Raw genomic sequence first — 14,658 nt, 5'->3', positions numbered from 1 at the left:
GTGTATAGTCAGTTTATTTCTGCAGATTGGAATTTAAAAATTAGTGAGCATAGTTTATATGTGAAATACTTTGACATATTTCACTAGCCTAATCATCAGATCAGATCAGATCAGATCAGTCGCGTCCGACTCTTTGCGACCCGATGAATCGCAGCACGCCAGGCCTCCCTGTCCATCACCAACTCCCAGAGTTCACCCAAACTCACGTCCATCGAGTCAGTGATGCCATCCAGCCATCTCATCCTCTGTCGTCCCCTTCTCCTCCTGCCCCCAATCTCTCCCAGCATCAGAGTCTTTTCCAGTGAGTCAACTCTTTGCATGAGGTGGCCAAAGTAGTGGAGTTTCAGCTTTAGCATCATTCCTTCCAAAGAAATCCCAGGGCTGATCTCCTTCAGAATGGACTGGTTGGATCTCCTTGCAGTCCAAGGGACTCTCAAGAGTCTTCTCCAACACCACAGTTCAAAAGCATCAATTCTTCGGCGCTCAGCCTTCTTCACAGTCCAACTCTCACATCCATAAAAGGGCCTAATTTAGGAATATTGAGTATTTTATACAGTTTTATTCTAGAAGTTCATGATATTTCAGTTAAGTGGGAATTTTTAAATGAAATAGGAATCTGTGAAAGTGCTTGCTTCTGAGATTCTGTAAATGCTGTAATCTAGCTTGGAAAGCATTATTGTAGCTTCTTTCAGTTTGTGAAAACCAGGTGAGTGTCTCAAGGGTTTCCTGAAAAAAAAAAAAAAAAACAAAAAAAAAAAACCCACAAAGAATTGAGACTTAACAGTAGAGTAATTGTGATCTCTAGACCTTTCTGTAAGAGGACTTGACATTGCAGCTTTTGAGTCAAAGAAATAGTGAAGGTTTCTCTCTCCCTTCCTGAACCATGTATTCTATATAGCTTTCTCATACTGGGGGGAGGATGAGTGGGTCAATACCATTTATTATAATATTTGCTATAAATGTTTCTGTTTTTCAGATGATAGCTCTATGAAAGAAAAACCAGCTGAAAAAAGTAGAGAGAAGAAAGTGGTCAAGCCAGTACGAAAAGTCCAAAAGGTAGCACAGTTATCAAGTTCAGAATGTAAAACAGGTTGGTTTTCTCAATATTAGGCCCATCTTAAAATTACATATTAGTGAAATGGCATCTATTCAGAAATAAATGTTCTTATTATTTGACACATACAAAAATTCAGTATATTTTATATATCATTTTATGTGTGTTTTCTTGAGGTTAATTGACATATTTAGAATATGTAGTCTGAAAAGTCTTCATATATGTATATACTCATGAAATATGTTCACCATGATACTGAACAGTGCCCCCCCCATTTTTTTCTGTCATTATTTTTTAATAGAAATTAACCAGATTAAAGGTAATGATTTTTATATAGTGAACTTTTATACACAGAGGGATGGCTTATGCCTGTAGCTAAGTCTCTTTACTTATTCTAATGAGTGAATAAATATTACACAAGAAAATCCGGCAGTTTGTGGTAGTAATGGACTGGACGCAGAATAAATCAAGATGAAGGGAAAGAGAATTCCCTGGCTTTATAGTGATAACCATTTTAGGCTTAATCTATATTGCCTGAATTGATACACTGGTTCTGTCATGTCTAACTTTATTCCTTTGGTAATTGAGTTAATTTTGGTGTCCTTTGGTTTCCCTGTTTGTAAATGGGAAACCACTAGTTACTTTTCTCATAGGTTGTTGTGAGAACTAAAATAGTTAATACCAAAAGTACTCAGTATAGTACCTGACACATTGTAAACACTCACTTGTTAGGTGTAATTTCTCTACTACTAATTATTATTTCTAGCTATATTGAAAATGGCTGTTTAGTGTGTCATATTTAAGTCATTGAGTAATTTGGGTCAAGGGAGTGGAGAAAGTTGGAAACTTGTCACTTTCAGTTTGGAGACAATTCACACATTCATTATGCAAATATATTTGCTTTATTTAAGGCACTGGGATATTCTAAGCTTAGGCAATATAGTGGTAAGCAAGATGCACATAGCTCCTTCCCTCCTGGAACTTAGAATCTTGTCAGGAAAAAAGTAGATATGTATTATAATAAAGTGTAATGAATATTGAATAAAGTGAAAGTTAAAGTGTTAGTCACTCCGTCGTGTCTGACTTTTTGCCAGCCCATGGACTGTAGCCCACCAGACTCCTCTGTCCATGGGATTCTTCAGGCAAGAATTACTGGAGTGGGTTGCCATTCCCTTCTCCAGGGGGTTCTTCCTGACCCAGGGATTGAACCCAAGTCTCCCACATTAGAGGCAGATTCTTCACTGTCTGAGACCACAGGGAAGCCCCCAAATAATTGAATACGGAACATACAAAGTCCTATAAAAACATGAAAATAGAGTGATGGGGCACTGGTTTCTGACGAAGTGTTTGTTTTTCTGATCATAGACTAATCAGTTCAGTTCAGTTGCTCAGTCATGTCCAACTCTTTGTGACCCCATGGACTGAAGCATGCCAGGCCTCCCTGTCCATCACCAACTCCTGGAGTTAACTCAAACTCATGTTCATTGATTGGGTGATGCCATCCAACCATCTCATCCTCTGTTGACCCCTTCTCCTCTCACCGTCAATCTTTCCCAGCATCAGGATCTTTTCAAATGAGTCACCTCTTCACATCAGGTGGCCAAAGGATTGGAGTTTCAGCTTCAACATCAATCCTTCCAATGAATATTCAGGGCTGGTTTCCTTTAGGATGGACTGGTTGGATCTCCTTGCAGTCCAAAGGACTCTAAAGAGTCTTCTCCAACACCACAGTTCAGAAACATCAATTTTTCGGCGCTCAGCTTTCTTTATGGTCCAACTCTCACATCCATACATGACTACTGGAAAAACCATAGCCTTGACTAGATGGACCTTTTTTGGTAAAGTAATGTCTCTGCTTTTTAATGTGCTGTCTAGGTTGGTCATAACTTTCCTTCCAAGGAGTAAGCGTCTTTTATTTCATGGCTGCAGTCACCATCTGCAGTGATTTTGGAGCCCAAAAAAATAAAGTCTGCCACTAGTTCCATTTTTCCCCATCTATTTGCCAGGAAGTAATGGGACTGGATGCCATGATCTTGTTTTTCTGATCATAGACTAATCAAAAGAGTGCCAAATAACTTACTTTGTGACGTCCATTGTTAATTGTAGATGCCATACAAGAAAGACCCTGGCTATATTCCAATAAAAAAATAAAATTTTATAGGAACAGGAATTACCTGGGTGTAAACTAAACTAATTCTTACATTAAAAAAATGTAAGAGTGTTTTTCGTGTGATATTGTTGTGAGGGGCATAGTTTGAAAGGAAACACTGGGACCACTGTAACTTGTAAATACTGATCTTGGATTGTATTTATCCAGTTTTGTGGTGGGCTAATTCTGCCATGTGTATACTGTGGCAGTGACTGCTACAGAGAGTCATTTAATTGAGTTAAAGCTATTTTAAGAGTTTATCTATAGTAAAAGTTCTTTTTCTACCAATGACTGCATGGGACTATTCCAGAAAGCCAGAATTTAGAAATAACCACCCAGCATATTTGGAAGCCAACATTAATAACCACCCAGCATATTCATGATTGCTTGCTCTTGATTCAGAAAATTAAGCTGAAATTGAAGAGAAACCTGTTCTCCCATTTTGCTTAAGCACATGAAGTATCTCATAAATAGATTGAACAGTAGACTTAAAACCATTTAAATATTTTAGATAAACTTTTTAAGGTTAATAGCAAGGTGCAAAAGCTTTTATAAAGTAAATAGTACACATTTATAATTCATGTTTTTAAATGATAGATGTTTTCATTAAAACTACTTTCATTTAAACTTTTAAATGGTACTCTAAATATTTTTAAAAATTATAGATGCAAAGTAGTATCACAGAAAGCTTGGAAAATAGAAAAAAACAGATAAAAACCACTGCTCTTACTTAAACAAAGGACTAGTAGTTTTGTGTATTTTCTTAATTTTAAAATCAGTAGTAGATTACTGTTGTCATTGTATTATAAGATTTTATCTTTTTCTCTTAGCATCTTAGGACACGAATATTTCTGCTATTTCTTATAGAAATTGTAATTGGAAATGGCCACACAGTACTCCTAATAGAAACATAGTTTATCTACTATTCAATATTTAGGTTACTTCTGATATTATAAAAATAATACAGTGAACATTGTCATTTATTTTTTTTCTTTCTGTTGGATACATTTCTATTACTTCGATTATTTGATCAAGGGAAATATGACCCCTTTGACATGTAATACTATTTTTTAAAAGGAAACTGTATCCATTGATATTTCAACAAGCATAGTAAAAATGATTTTTACTGTAATTTTACCAGCTTTGGCTAGAATGTAAAAGTATTTTTTCTAATTTAATTAGGTTTAAAGTATTACTTCATTATTTTCATTTCTATTACATTTTTATATTGCTTTGTATTTAAATACTTTTGCATATTTATTGCAGATTTTTAAAAATGGTTTCTATTTTATAAATGGTCTTTCATGGTATTTTTTGTTTTTTAAGTCACTGTTTTGAAATAATGGTCTAATTTTATTTTTTTTTACTGTCTCAAGCTAATGAAAATTTTTTCTCTTGGTAAACAGCTGTATTTATTGGAATATACTTTTATTTTTATGAACTTCTATAATGGCAGTTTAAAGCATTGATGATATTTGCTTTTTGAGTGTCATTGTTTTATGCATTAAAAAATAATGTGTAGTAATGTGTTATATGTCTGTAAAATCCAATGTTAAATTCTCTGTAATAACCATCCCCTTCAAAGGTAGTAGTCACTGTTAACTGTTTGTTACATGTTTCCTTAAGGTTTTTTTCTATGCTTTGCTTAAGTCATTTGCTCATTCAGCAGACATACATTTTACTGTGTCAGGTATTGTGCTAATTTTGGTAAAACCAAACACTTATAGTTAAGACATATTTTTATTCTGTGCCAAAATTGTTGAATTTGGTGCCCTGGTTAAAGTTTCATAATTCATTAATATTTGGTACTTAACTTTCAAAGCATTTTACACTTAGTATTTGAGGTGTGTGGGTAAATAAAAATCGAAACAGACTCCATTAATTGATTTGGGGGGACTTGAGTTTAAAAATAAAATTAGATTGTAAATATTTTGACTTTGGCATAAGATAAGCAAAAGATTAATTACAAGTACTTGTATGGTTAAGTAAGAAGTACTTCTTACAGCTAAAATTTAAGTTTTATATATATATATATCTTTTCTTTTTTAGGTAGCAGTCATCTGATTAGTACATCGTCTTGGCGAGATGGACAAAAATTAGTAAAGAAAATTCTTGGTCCTGCACCTAGAATAGAGCAAAAAGAGCGAAGAGCAGCATCAAGTGACAGAAGTGGAAGAGAAAGAACTACTAAATCTGGTGAGCAGTTACGTTAGTTAAACTACTTAATCATTTAAATTGTTGAGCAAAGTGATTAAAAGTTGATTGTGTAAGTACTTTGAGAGATGAAAATATTCCTTTAAGAATACTCTTTAAAATTTTGCTTTTTAATTGAATGTAGCTTAAAAAAGAAGAAATGTTCTGTTGGGCTTGGCTATGGGTAATTTCCATATATAGATGTTATGTTGATCCTTATTAAGAATTTTGTTTGTGTTATAGTAATTATATTTATCTGTCATTATGAATAAATAGCAAGGCATCATATAATCAAATCCTATTAGACTATTAGGGACCTTTAGAGGATTAAGTCCAATCTGTCTTATCTCCATAGATACAAGCAGAAGTAGATACAAGCACAAGGTTGGATTTGTTTGTTTGTTTGACAGATTAGGAAACAGGCCCTGAGAGAGAAGTGAGTTTTCTCAAGGATATACAGTCAGTGGGTGACAAAATTTGATCTAGATCCAGCACTCTTTAGTTTGACACTCAAGTCCATTCTCCTTTTAAAATGTCATGAGTGCCATTTGAAATAACTAGTTACTTTTTCATGAACACTAATTTTAGAAAATGAAATATAAATACCTACAAGCCAGTTTTCCTTTTCAGTTGAAAAAAAATTGCCTCAATTTGAGCTTCTGAAATGGATTCCGTAAGAAATGCTATTTGATAGAGAGAAGTTAACACATATTTTGTATTTGCTCTTTTTATCTGACTTATAAATAAACTCATACCATTGTCAGTCTAAGACTAAGCCACATCAGCAAACATTTAGTTGATAAAATGATTGTTTTTCTATATATTGAATTTTTTCCTGTTATTCATTGGAGAGTTGTGGCAGCCTGACATCAGTTTTTTAACAACTGATTGAGGGTTTGGGGAGAGAGATAAATAGTAACATTAAATATGCATATGGGAGAGAACTGTATCTCTCTATTAATAGTTGATATCGATAATTATTAATAGTTAGATATTCACATAAATAGCAAGATTGTCCTTATTTCAGAAATATTAAAAGATGCACTAAAAAAATGCTGTGGAAGTACAGTTTCTATGGAGTATCAGAATTGTTCTCTGTTTTTCTTTTCTTATGTTCTTTATAAGACTTTTTAAGATATTTGAGTTAAAGTGAAATTTCCTAATTTTCTCCTTAATGCAGTAAATCTTAGAAATGAATATAGAATTTTCATACTTTGCAGGGGGCCATATTGGAAGAGCAGAGTCGGATCCTAGATTGGATGTTTCACATAGACATCGTCCACGAAACTCAGAACGTTCAAGAAGTAGAGCTCGGTCAGAAAATAATGTAAAGAAATTAGTTCCATCTCTTCCAGATAATAAACAGGAGGAAAATGCTGCCTTAAATAAGGACTTTTTACCTGTTGAAATTCGTGGAATTCTTGATGACCTCCAGTTGGATTCAGCAGCTCAGACTGCAAGACAAGAGACAGGAGAGTTACAGAATCAGAAGTCATCAGCATCCATACAAGCTCCTAGAAGTCATAGCCCAATAAAAAGAAAACCTGACAAAATAACAGCTAACGAAGATCCCCCTGTTATTTCTAAAAAGCGTCACTATGATACAGATGAGGTACGACAGTACATTGTTAGACAGCAGGAAGAAAGGAAGAGGAAACAGAATGAGGAGAAGAAGGCCCAAAAGGAGGCCACTGAGCAGAAGAACAAACGATTACAGGAGCTCTACCGGAAACAGAAAGAAGCCTTTACTAAAGTGAAAAATGTGCCTCCTTCTGAGCCATCAGCAACTAGGCGACTGCAAGAAACTTACTCCAAATTGCTTCTAGAAAAGTCATTGCTTGAAGAGCCAACTCATCAACATATTATGCAGGAAACACAGGTAATGGTACTGACATAGAAAGGGAGGTAATTCATGGTTAGGAAAAACTTGCTTGCTGTAATATTTAAAAATTACTCACCATTCCTAATATTCAGACATATGTTCAGACAGTATTGATAATAATGATGGCCTTTCATGAAGTTTATTCTATATGCAGAGTAATTTTATAAATACAATTGAAAACAAGTGCTCAGTTAGTTTCCTAGAGTGATTGTTGATCTGTCTCATTTCTGGTTAGTTATATTCTTGCCTAGTTTTTGTTGTATTACTGAGCAAAGTTAGACTGTGTTAATAATGAAAAACCTAGTTTTGTTATCTGTGCTGAAATGAGAGAATATTCTATTATAGTATGCTAATTTTATGAGTATTGATTTTGTTTTTAAGGATAATAAAAATAACATCTGAGTCTATGCTGTGTGCCACTTACCATTTTAAAAGCTTTACAGGTTTGAGTTTCAGTAAACACAACTCTGAGAAGGGGAAGTACTGCTAGCATTTCCACTGATTAGGTGAAAAAGAGAATTAGAAGGAGTATTATTTCCTCCAAAGTACACAATGAATTAATTGTAGGTGCCCTTGTTGGATTTCAGGTGTAATTTTTGCTGTTAACCGTAATGGTTGGTTTTAAGACAAACTAATTTAAATTGGTTTTATTTGAGAGGAAAACAGCTCCGGCATTTCATGATCTTTGTAAAGCTGAAGTGACTTAATATTTGTCTTATGTATAAATGTGTCTTTATTATGGGAGTCAGATAAAAATACCCTTTTTTTTACAGACCAGACCAGGGTATCAGCCATCTGGAGAATCTGACAAAGAGAACAAAGTGCAAGAACGTCCCCCAAGCGCATCTTCCAGTAGTGACATGTCTCTGTCAGAACCTCCACAGCCTCTTGCCAGGTATAAAGGGGAGAATGACAGATGCTTAAGGTTCTTTCTTTCTGTGATTTTTACTATAGTGGTCTATGCCCAGTGAATTTTGTTCATTGACCTTCTGTGAGAACAAGAGGTTTATCTAGAAATTGGTTAATATCTTCTAATGGACACTTAAGCATGGTTATACATCTGTACTTGGTGCATGCCCTATTTTGCTGTTTAGTTTCTTCCCTGTTCTTTAATATTTGGTGTAAATAGCAGTTCCTCTTGGGGATCACCTTCAGTTGGAAGTACTCTTGCTTTCTCTGACCTCAACACATGAAAAAAGTTTGTTGGATAAGTGAATCACAGTGGAATTAATATTTTTAAGTATTTGTGTTAAGTATTTTTGAAAAGGTGTTTCTTTATTTATTATTACTCAAAATTTCTTCATATAACTCCTGCATCAACATATCTTACCTCTCAAAAGCTGTATTTGGATACACATATGAACAAATGAACAAGGACTAAGAGGGGATTTGATTTGAATTCAGATTGGTGACTGAGGGCTATTTTACCTTAAATTAAGAAAAAGGTTTTTTTTTCCCCCTTGGGCTGTATTGTTTGCAGTAAACAAACAAACCTATTTGTCCATGAAAGTTAAGGTGATCTTCAGACTGCATGATTATAAATTATGCTTTGAAATAATCATTTTTGGAAGAGAAAGATTTTAAAATTCTCTTTTGGGAATGCACAAATAAAAATCAAGTCACTGGTTTGGGGTTAATGTACATATGACCCTCTCACCCCTTGCTGACCCCCATGAGCACCCTCCACCAAGAAAGTAATAAGTTTGATAAAAATAGCTAACATTTATTGTTTGTTACATTTCGGACACTGATCTAAGTACTTTGCATTTAACCCTTGTAAATTCTTTGAGTTCTCTCAGTTGTTGTTGTTCAGTTGCTACGTTGTGTCCAACTCTTTGTGACCCTGTGGACTATAGCATGCCAGGCTTCCCTGTCTTTCACTATCTCCTGGAGTTTGCTCAGACTCAGGTGCATTGAGTCTCTTGGTTTCTTTGTGCTTAAAAGCACAGCATTTCTTTTCCTTTCCCTTCTTGTTCCACCATTCTGCATTGAAAGTGAAGGTTGCTCAGTTATATCTGACTCTTGTGACCCCATGGACTATACAGTCCATGGAATTCTCCAGGCCAGAATACTGGAGTGGGTAGCTGTTCCCTTCTCCAGGGGATCTTCCCAACCCAGGGATGGAACCCAGATCTCCAACATGGCAGGCAGATTCTTTACCAGCTGAGCCACCAGAAAAGCATACCCTATTGAACTTTTATTATAAGTGAAGTTGCTCAGTCATGTCCAACTCTGTGACCCTGTGGGCTGTAGCCTGCCAGGCTTCTCCATCCATGGGATTTTCCAGGCAAGAATACTGGAGTGGATTACCATGTCCTTCTCCAGAGGGTCTTCCTGACCCAGGGATTGAACCCTGGTCTCCGCATTGCAGGCAGACTCTACTGTCTGAGCCACCAGGGAATTTCATTGAACTTTATATATTTTCGTATTAGTACTTAATGGCATCGTGTTTAGCTGTTTATTAGTCTGTCACCCCTGTTAATTCTTTTGAAACTGAAGGATTAGGTCTTAATTGATCAAGTTTATTTCCTTTTTTGTGTATGGCTGTTCTTCTACCCTTAAAATTAGCATTCTAAACACTTGAATATAAAGATCACAGATTTTTACTCAGCAGTACCTTTTTATTTGTAACTTGCTTTGTATTTCCATTACTACCATTACTAGTTTAGTTTGGGCACTAATAACTTCACACTTGCATACGTAATAGTCTATATTCTGTGGCATAGAATCCATTCACTAGTCTTCCTTTACTCTGCTTTCATAGCAGTCCTTTAATATGAAAGACTGCTACAACATAACCTTCAACCAAACTGTGCATGACATGCTTTTCATTTCCTTTCCCTGGTTACTCTCTTCCAGATGGTTTTTTTTTTTTTAACTTAATTGGTAGGACTTCATATTTATTCATATTTGATTGGTCTGAGGTTGCAGCCTGTCTAAATACCTTTGAGTCATAATTTGATTATATGTTGGGTTAACCATGCCTCCTAGCTTTCTGTCATCTACAGATTTGATAAGCACACCTTCATGTCATCATCCAAAAATAATGGACAAGGCCAAAGACGAAACCTCATTTTTTTTCCTCCCCTAAAGATCTTCTTAATGGTTAACACTAGCCTTTAATCTTTGTGTATGGTATTCCTTAATATACAGGGAGGTATCCATAGTCTGGAAACATAAGTGAATTATATAATGTCATCTAGGACATCTTTGTTCTGTTTCTAGCCTCTGTGGATGGACTATCAGTTATTTCTGAGAACTAGTTTGTATTCATCTCATTTCTTTAGAATGCACAATGTTAAAACCTAACTGTTTGATGCTTACTAAATATACGTTGATTAGAGTAATATTATGCCTATAATCTTAAGCATTTCTCTTTTATGAAACATTATTTTTAAAGGGAAAGGTAGAGCCAATGTTGTGAAAAATTTTGTCCATAGAGTTTTAAGGGTTATAAGGCCTTCTCTTTAAGTTTTAAAAATATGACTTAGTTTAAAAAAAATGTCATAGTGAAGAAAGCTGTTTACAAAACAATATGTATGATAAAATCTCATTTTTGTGAAAGTAACACCACCAAACACAACATACATGTAGAAAAGGGTTTGGAAAGATATAATTCTAAGTGAACTAGTGATAGCCTTTCTCTCATTGGTTAGCTATGAGTGATCTTTATCCTTTTCATCCTTTGTTGTTGTTGTCCTCATCTTTTTTTTTTTTTTTTTTGCAGTGGCTACACATTATTCTTATAATCAGCAAATGCAAAACTTTAAAAAAGAAAAGGATGGCTTAATTATGAGGTCCTGTGTTAACATATTGTAACTTTCATTTCCAGAAAGGACCTGATGGATCCTTCATGGATGCAGCCTGACAGACTAAGTCCACGACTCCACCATCCTCAACCACAGCCTCTTGTTGGGACAGCTGGAAGTTTACTTTCCCATCTCTTGAATCTAGAGCATGTAGGAATTTTGCATAAGGATTTAGAATCCATTTTACCAACGAGGAAGAATCATAATATGGCTTCGGGGCCGTTAACTTTTACACCTCAACCATATCTGACCTCACCAACTGCTCATCCAGATGCCTTGTTAAAATCTAGTGCTAGCCAATATAAAAGTAAACTGGATCGTATTGAAGCCTTGAAAGCAACAGCTGCTTCTTTATCCAGCAGGATTGAAAGTGAAGCCAGAAAATTAGCTGGGGCTAGCATTAACTATGGGTCAGTATGGAACACTGAGTGTGATGTGCAGCGAACACCACAAGAAGATGGACATTGGACCAAGGCTATAAGTCCACCTGTGAAAGAGGATGCAGAAGATGTTTTCTCTGCTCGAATTCAAAAGATGCTGGGAACCTGTGTATCTCATGCAACTTTTGATGATGATCTTCCTGGTGTAGGCAACCTCAGTGAATTTAAAAAGCTTCCTGAGATGATAAGACCTCATAGTGCCATATCAAACCTCAGAATGAGATCTCCTGGACCCAAACCAGAAGGGCTGCTAGCGCAGTTGTGTAAGAGGCAGACCGACTCTTCTGGCTCTGATATGCAAGTTTGTTCTCAAGACAAAGCCAAGATGTCTCTTGGTTCCAGCATAGATTCCGTCAGTGAAGGGCCTCTTCTTAGTGAGGGCAGTCTCTCTGAAGAAGAAGGACATCGAGATGAACAATCCCCTTTGAAGTTAACAGAGATCTTGAAAGAAAAGGAATTTTGTGCTGGAGAAAGAAATGCTTATGAACCCATCAAAGAGTTTCAGAAGGAAGCTGAAAAATTCTTACCACTCTTTGGGCCTATAGGTGGTACACAAACCAAAGGACCATGGGAAGAATTGGCAAAGGGAAGTCCACATAGTGTCATTAATATTTTTACAAAATCATATAAGTTATATGGAAAAGGTGAGAAAAATAGTAACCCTTGTAATATTTGTATGTTATCTTGCTGCTGTTACTGCTGCTAAGTCGCTTCAGTCGTGTCCGACTCTGTGTGACCTCATAGACGGCAGCCCACCAGGCTCCCCCGTCTCTGGGATTCTCCAGGCAAGAACACTGGAGTGGGTTGCCATTTCCTCCAACGCATGAAAGTGAAAAGTGAAAGTGAAGTTGTATCCAACTCGTAGCGACCCCATGGACTGCAGCCTACCAGGCTTCTCCGTCCATGGGATTTTCCAGGCAAGAGTACTGGAGTGGGGTGCCGTTTCCTTCTCCAGTATGTTATCTTAGGATAAATTATTTTGCAATCCTGTACAAGATAATACTTAACTACAGATTTTCATCATTCATTATAAGGGTAGTAGAGATATATCATTGTCTAAATTAATCTCAATTATCTGCAAGCTTCAACTAGAGTATTGTAATTTAATCTTTAAAATTTTATTTTTTAGCTGTTGTGATTAAAACAGTAGTTGATTGATGGTTATGGAAATTTTGGTCTGATTCAGAGAAATTCTTAGATGATGTTCAAGATTGGTATATTATCAAGTGTATACTTGGGTTACTCTGGCCAGAGTTATATATTTAGATAGAAAATATATGTATTTCTTAAAATGGTGATTTGTGTGTGACTCATAACAAATAGATCTTTGGGACTATAATGGTCAAGAATTGAGAGGGGCAGCTGTAGTAACATTTCTAATATGGAAGCAAATTTGTTATTGTTTGTCTAAACGAATGCTAAAAACAGACTTTGAACAGTAATGTAGCTGTATATTTGGGTCCTAAAATAATAACTTTTAAGGTACCCTTGTGATCCCTGAGATCCTGCAATGCAGCATTTCCTTTTGTGTGGCAGACTCAATTCCTTCAAGTTCCTTTCTTTGTCCTTCCTACCATAGGTGGATTCTACCCATCTTATGCTAATATCACCTTAGAATTCCCAGGTTGGAGAGTGAGTGAGGCTGAACCTGAAATAGGCTATGGATACTGGGGTTTTTTTTTTTTTTCATTTCCATTCTATATAGTGAACGATTTATCTGACAGATGAATTGATTTCATCTTTTCATCTTATGCTTAATTGGGTTTCCCATTACATTTGACTAGAATTCATAGTTAGCTATTTCATTTGATCTTGTGCAGACCTATATGTGCCTGTTTATCTCTTTTGTTTAACACTTATTTCTATAAGTGGTCATTTTCAAGTTCTTTGAATATTAAAGTTCTTTTGATTAAAGCAAAGTGCTTGTAAATCAACCCCCTCAATTTTTTTTCCACAAGAAGGTTGGATTTGTTTTTAAATCCTTCTATTAGATTTTCATTAAGATATTATAGTTATACTGAAATATTTAGAGTTGAGATGTTATCTGGGATTTGTTTCAAAGTAATATTTGAGGAGAATTACAGATGGAGGGAGTATGAAGTTTGTGTTGCTATTTGTTAAAGCTGGATAATGGATGCATTAGTTTCATTATATGACTCTCTACTGTCATATATGTTTGAAAATTTCCCAAATAAAAAGTTAAAAATGTATTATCAGATATAAAGATAACTTGAAAAGAAGAGCTAATAAAAGAAAACTAAAATATTCCTAAATCCATGTTGTTAATCCCCAGGTTGTGGAATGCTTTGCTTGTAGTTTTTTAAATTTTTATTTTAAAACACATTTCAATTACTACTTTTGACAGAATTTGAAGACAGGTTGGAAAGAGGAACATCAGCATCACGGCCTTTGAATGCCATCACAACCCCTTTAAGCAGCATTTCCTATGAAGATGATTTTGTCTCCTCTGCAGGGAGTGGGACTTTGACAGAAAGAAAGTCAGCTCTTGAACCCAAGTAAGACTGTGTTAACAGTATGGAATAAAATCTGAAGAGTGAGACAAATGTACAAAAGAGAACTGAGGTCTGGATATAAGTCAGATTTTGCTTGTTTGAAGATCATGTAGAAGCTGCATAGCCTAGTAGTTATTAAGAGCATGGGCTCTGGATCCAGACCACGTGGGTTTAAATACTGACTACTAGTTTGTCTTTGGGCATGTTGTTTATCTCCCTGTGCCTCAGTTTTCTTCTCTGTTTAAGTGTTATGAATGTTCAGTGAAATACAAAGTACTTGGAATGAGTCTGGCACATAATAAACAAAATATAGATTGTTAAATCAATCTGTGAATCCCCGGTCGAGGTTAGTATTGGGAAAATTATCCCATGGTGTGTTAATGTGAGATGATTAAGAAATGGTTTTCTATAACGGAGTTGAAGATGACTAGCTAAACACTTGGCTCCATGATCCTATTCAGTTCAGTCACTCAGTAATGTCTGACTCTTTGCGACCCCATGGACTGCAGCATGCCAGGCTTCCCTGTCCATCATCAACTCCCAGAGTTAACTCAAATTCATGTCCATTGAGTCGGCGATGCCATCCAGCCCACCTCATCCTCTGTCATTTCCTTCTCC

The 14,658-nt window shown here is 35.7% G+C and overlaps 1 protein-coding gene across 8 annotated transcripts in view; it reads left to right on the top strand.

The window, feature by feature from the left end:
- CEP350 (centrosomal protein 350) overlaps nucleotides 1–14,658 on the top strand; it is a 157,495-nt gene that overhangs the window by 47,136 nt on the left and 95,701 nt on the right. For 6 of the 8 annotated variants that reach the window (XM_086343529.1, XM_086343531.1, XM_086343526.1 and 3 more), the window contains 6 exons: nucleotides 977–1,090; nucleotides 5,253–5,399; nucleotides 6,617–7,275; nucleotides 8,052–8,173; nucleotides 11,111–12,171; nucleotides 13,893–14,043. In XM_086343529.1, coding sequence (XP_086199655.1) covers nucleotides 977–1,090; nucleotides 5,253–5,399; nucleotides 6,617–7,275; nucleotides 8,052–8,173; nucleotides 11,111–12,171; nucleotides 13,893–14,043 — 2,254 coding nt within the window. The remainder of the gene's footprint in view (nucleotides 1–976; nucleotides 1,091–5,252; nucleotides 5,400–6,616; nucleotides 7,276–8,051; nucleotides 8,174–11,110; nucleotides 12,172–13,892; nucleotides 14,044–14,658) is intronic. The other 2 variants (XM_086343533.1, XM_086343532.1) reach the window with 1 other exon arrangement.

The sequence above is a fragment of the Bos grunniens genome, chromosome 16 (assembly GCF_055505025.1).
Source record: "Bos grunniens cultivar Pamir isolate PY7600 chromosome 16, Bosgru_T2T1.0, whole genome shotgun sequence".
In the NCBI taxonomy this organism is placed as follows: Eukaryota; Metazoa; Chordata; class Mammalia; order Artiodactyla; family Bovidae; genus Bos; species Bos grunniens.
The sequence above is the reverse complement of the archived record's forward strand: the minus strand, read 5'-3'. Positions and strand labels throughout refer to the sequence as shown.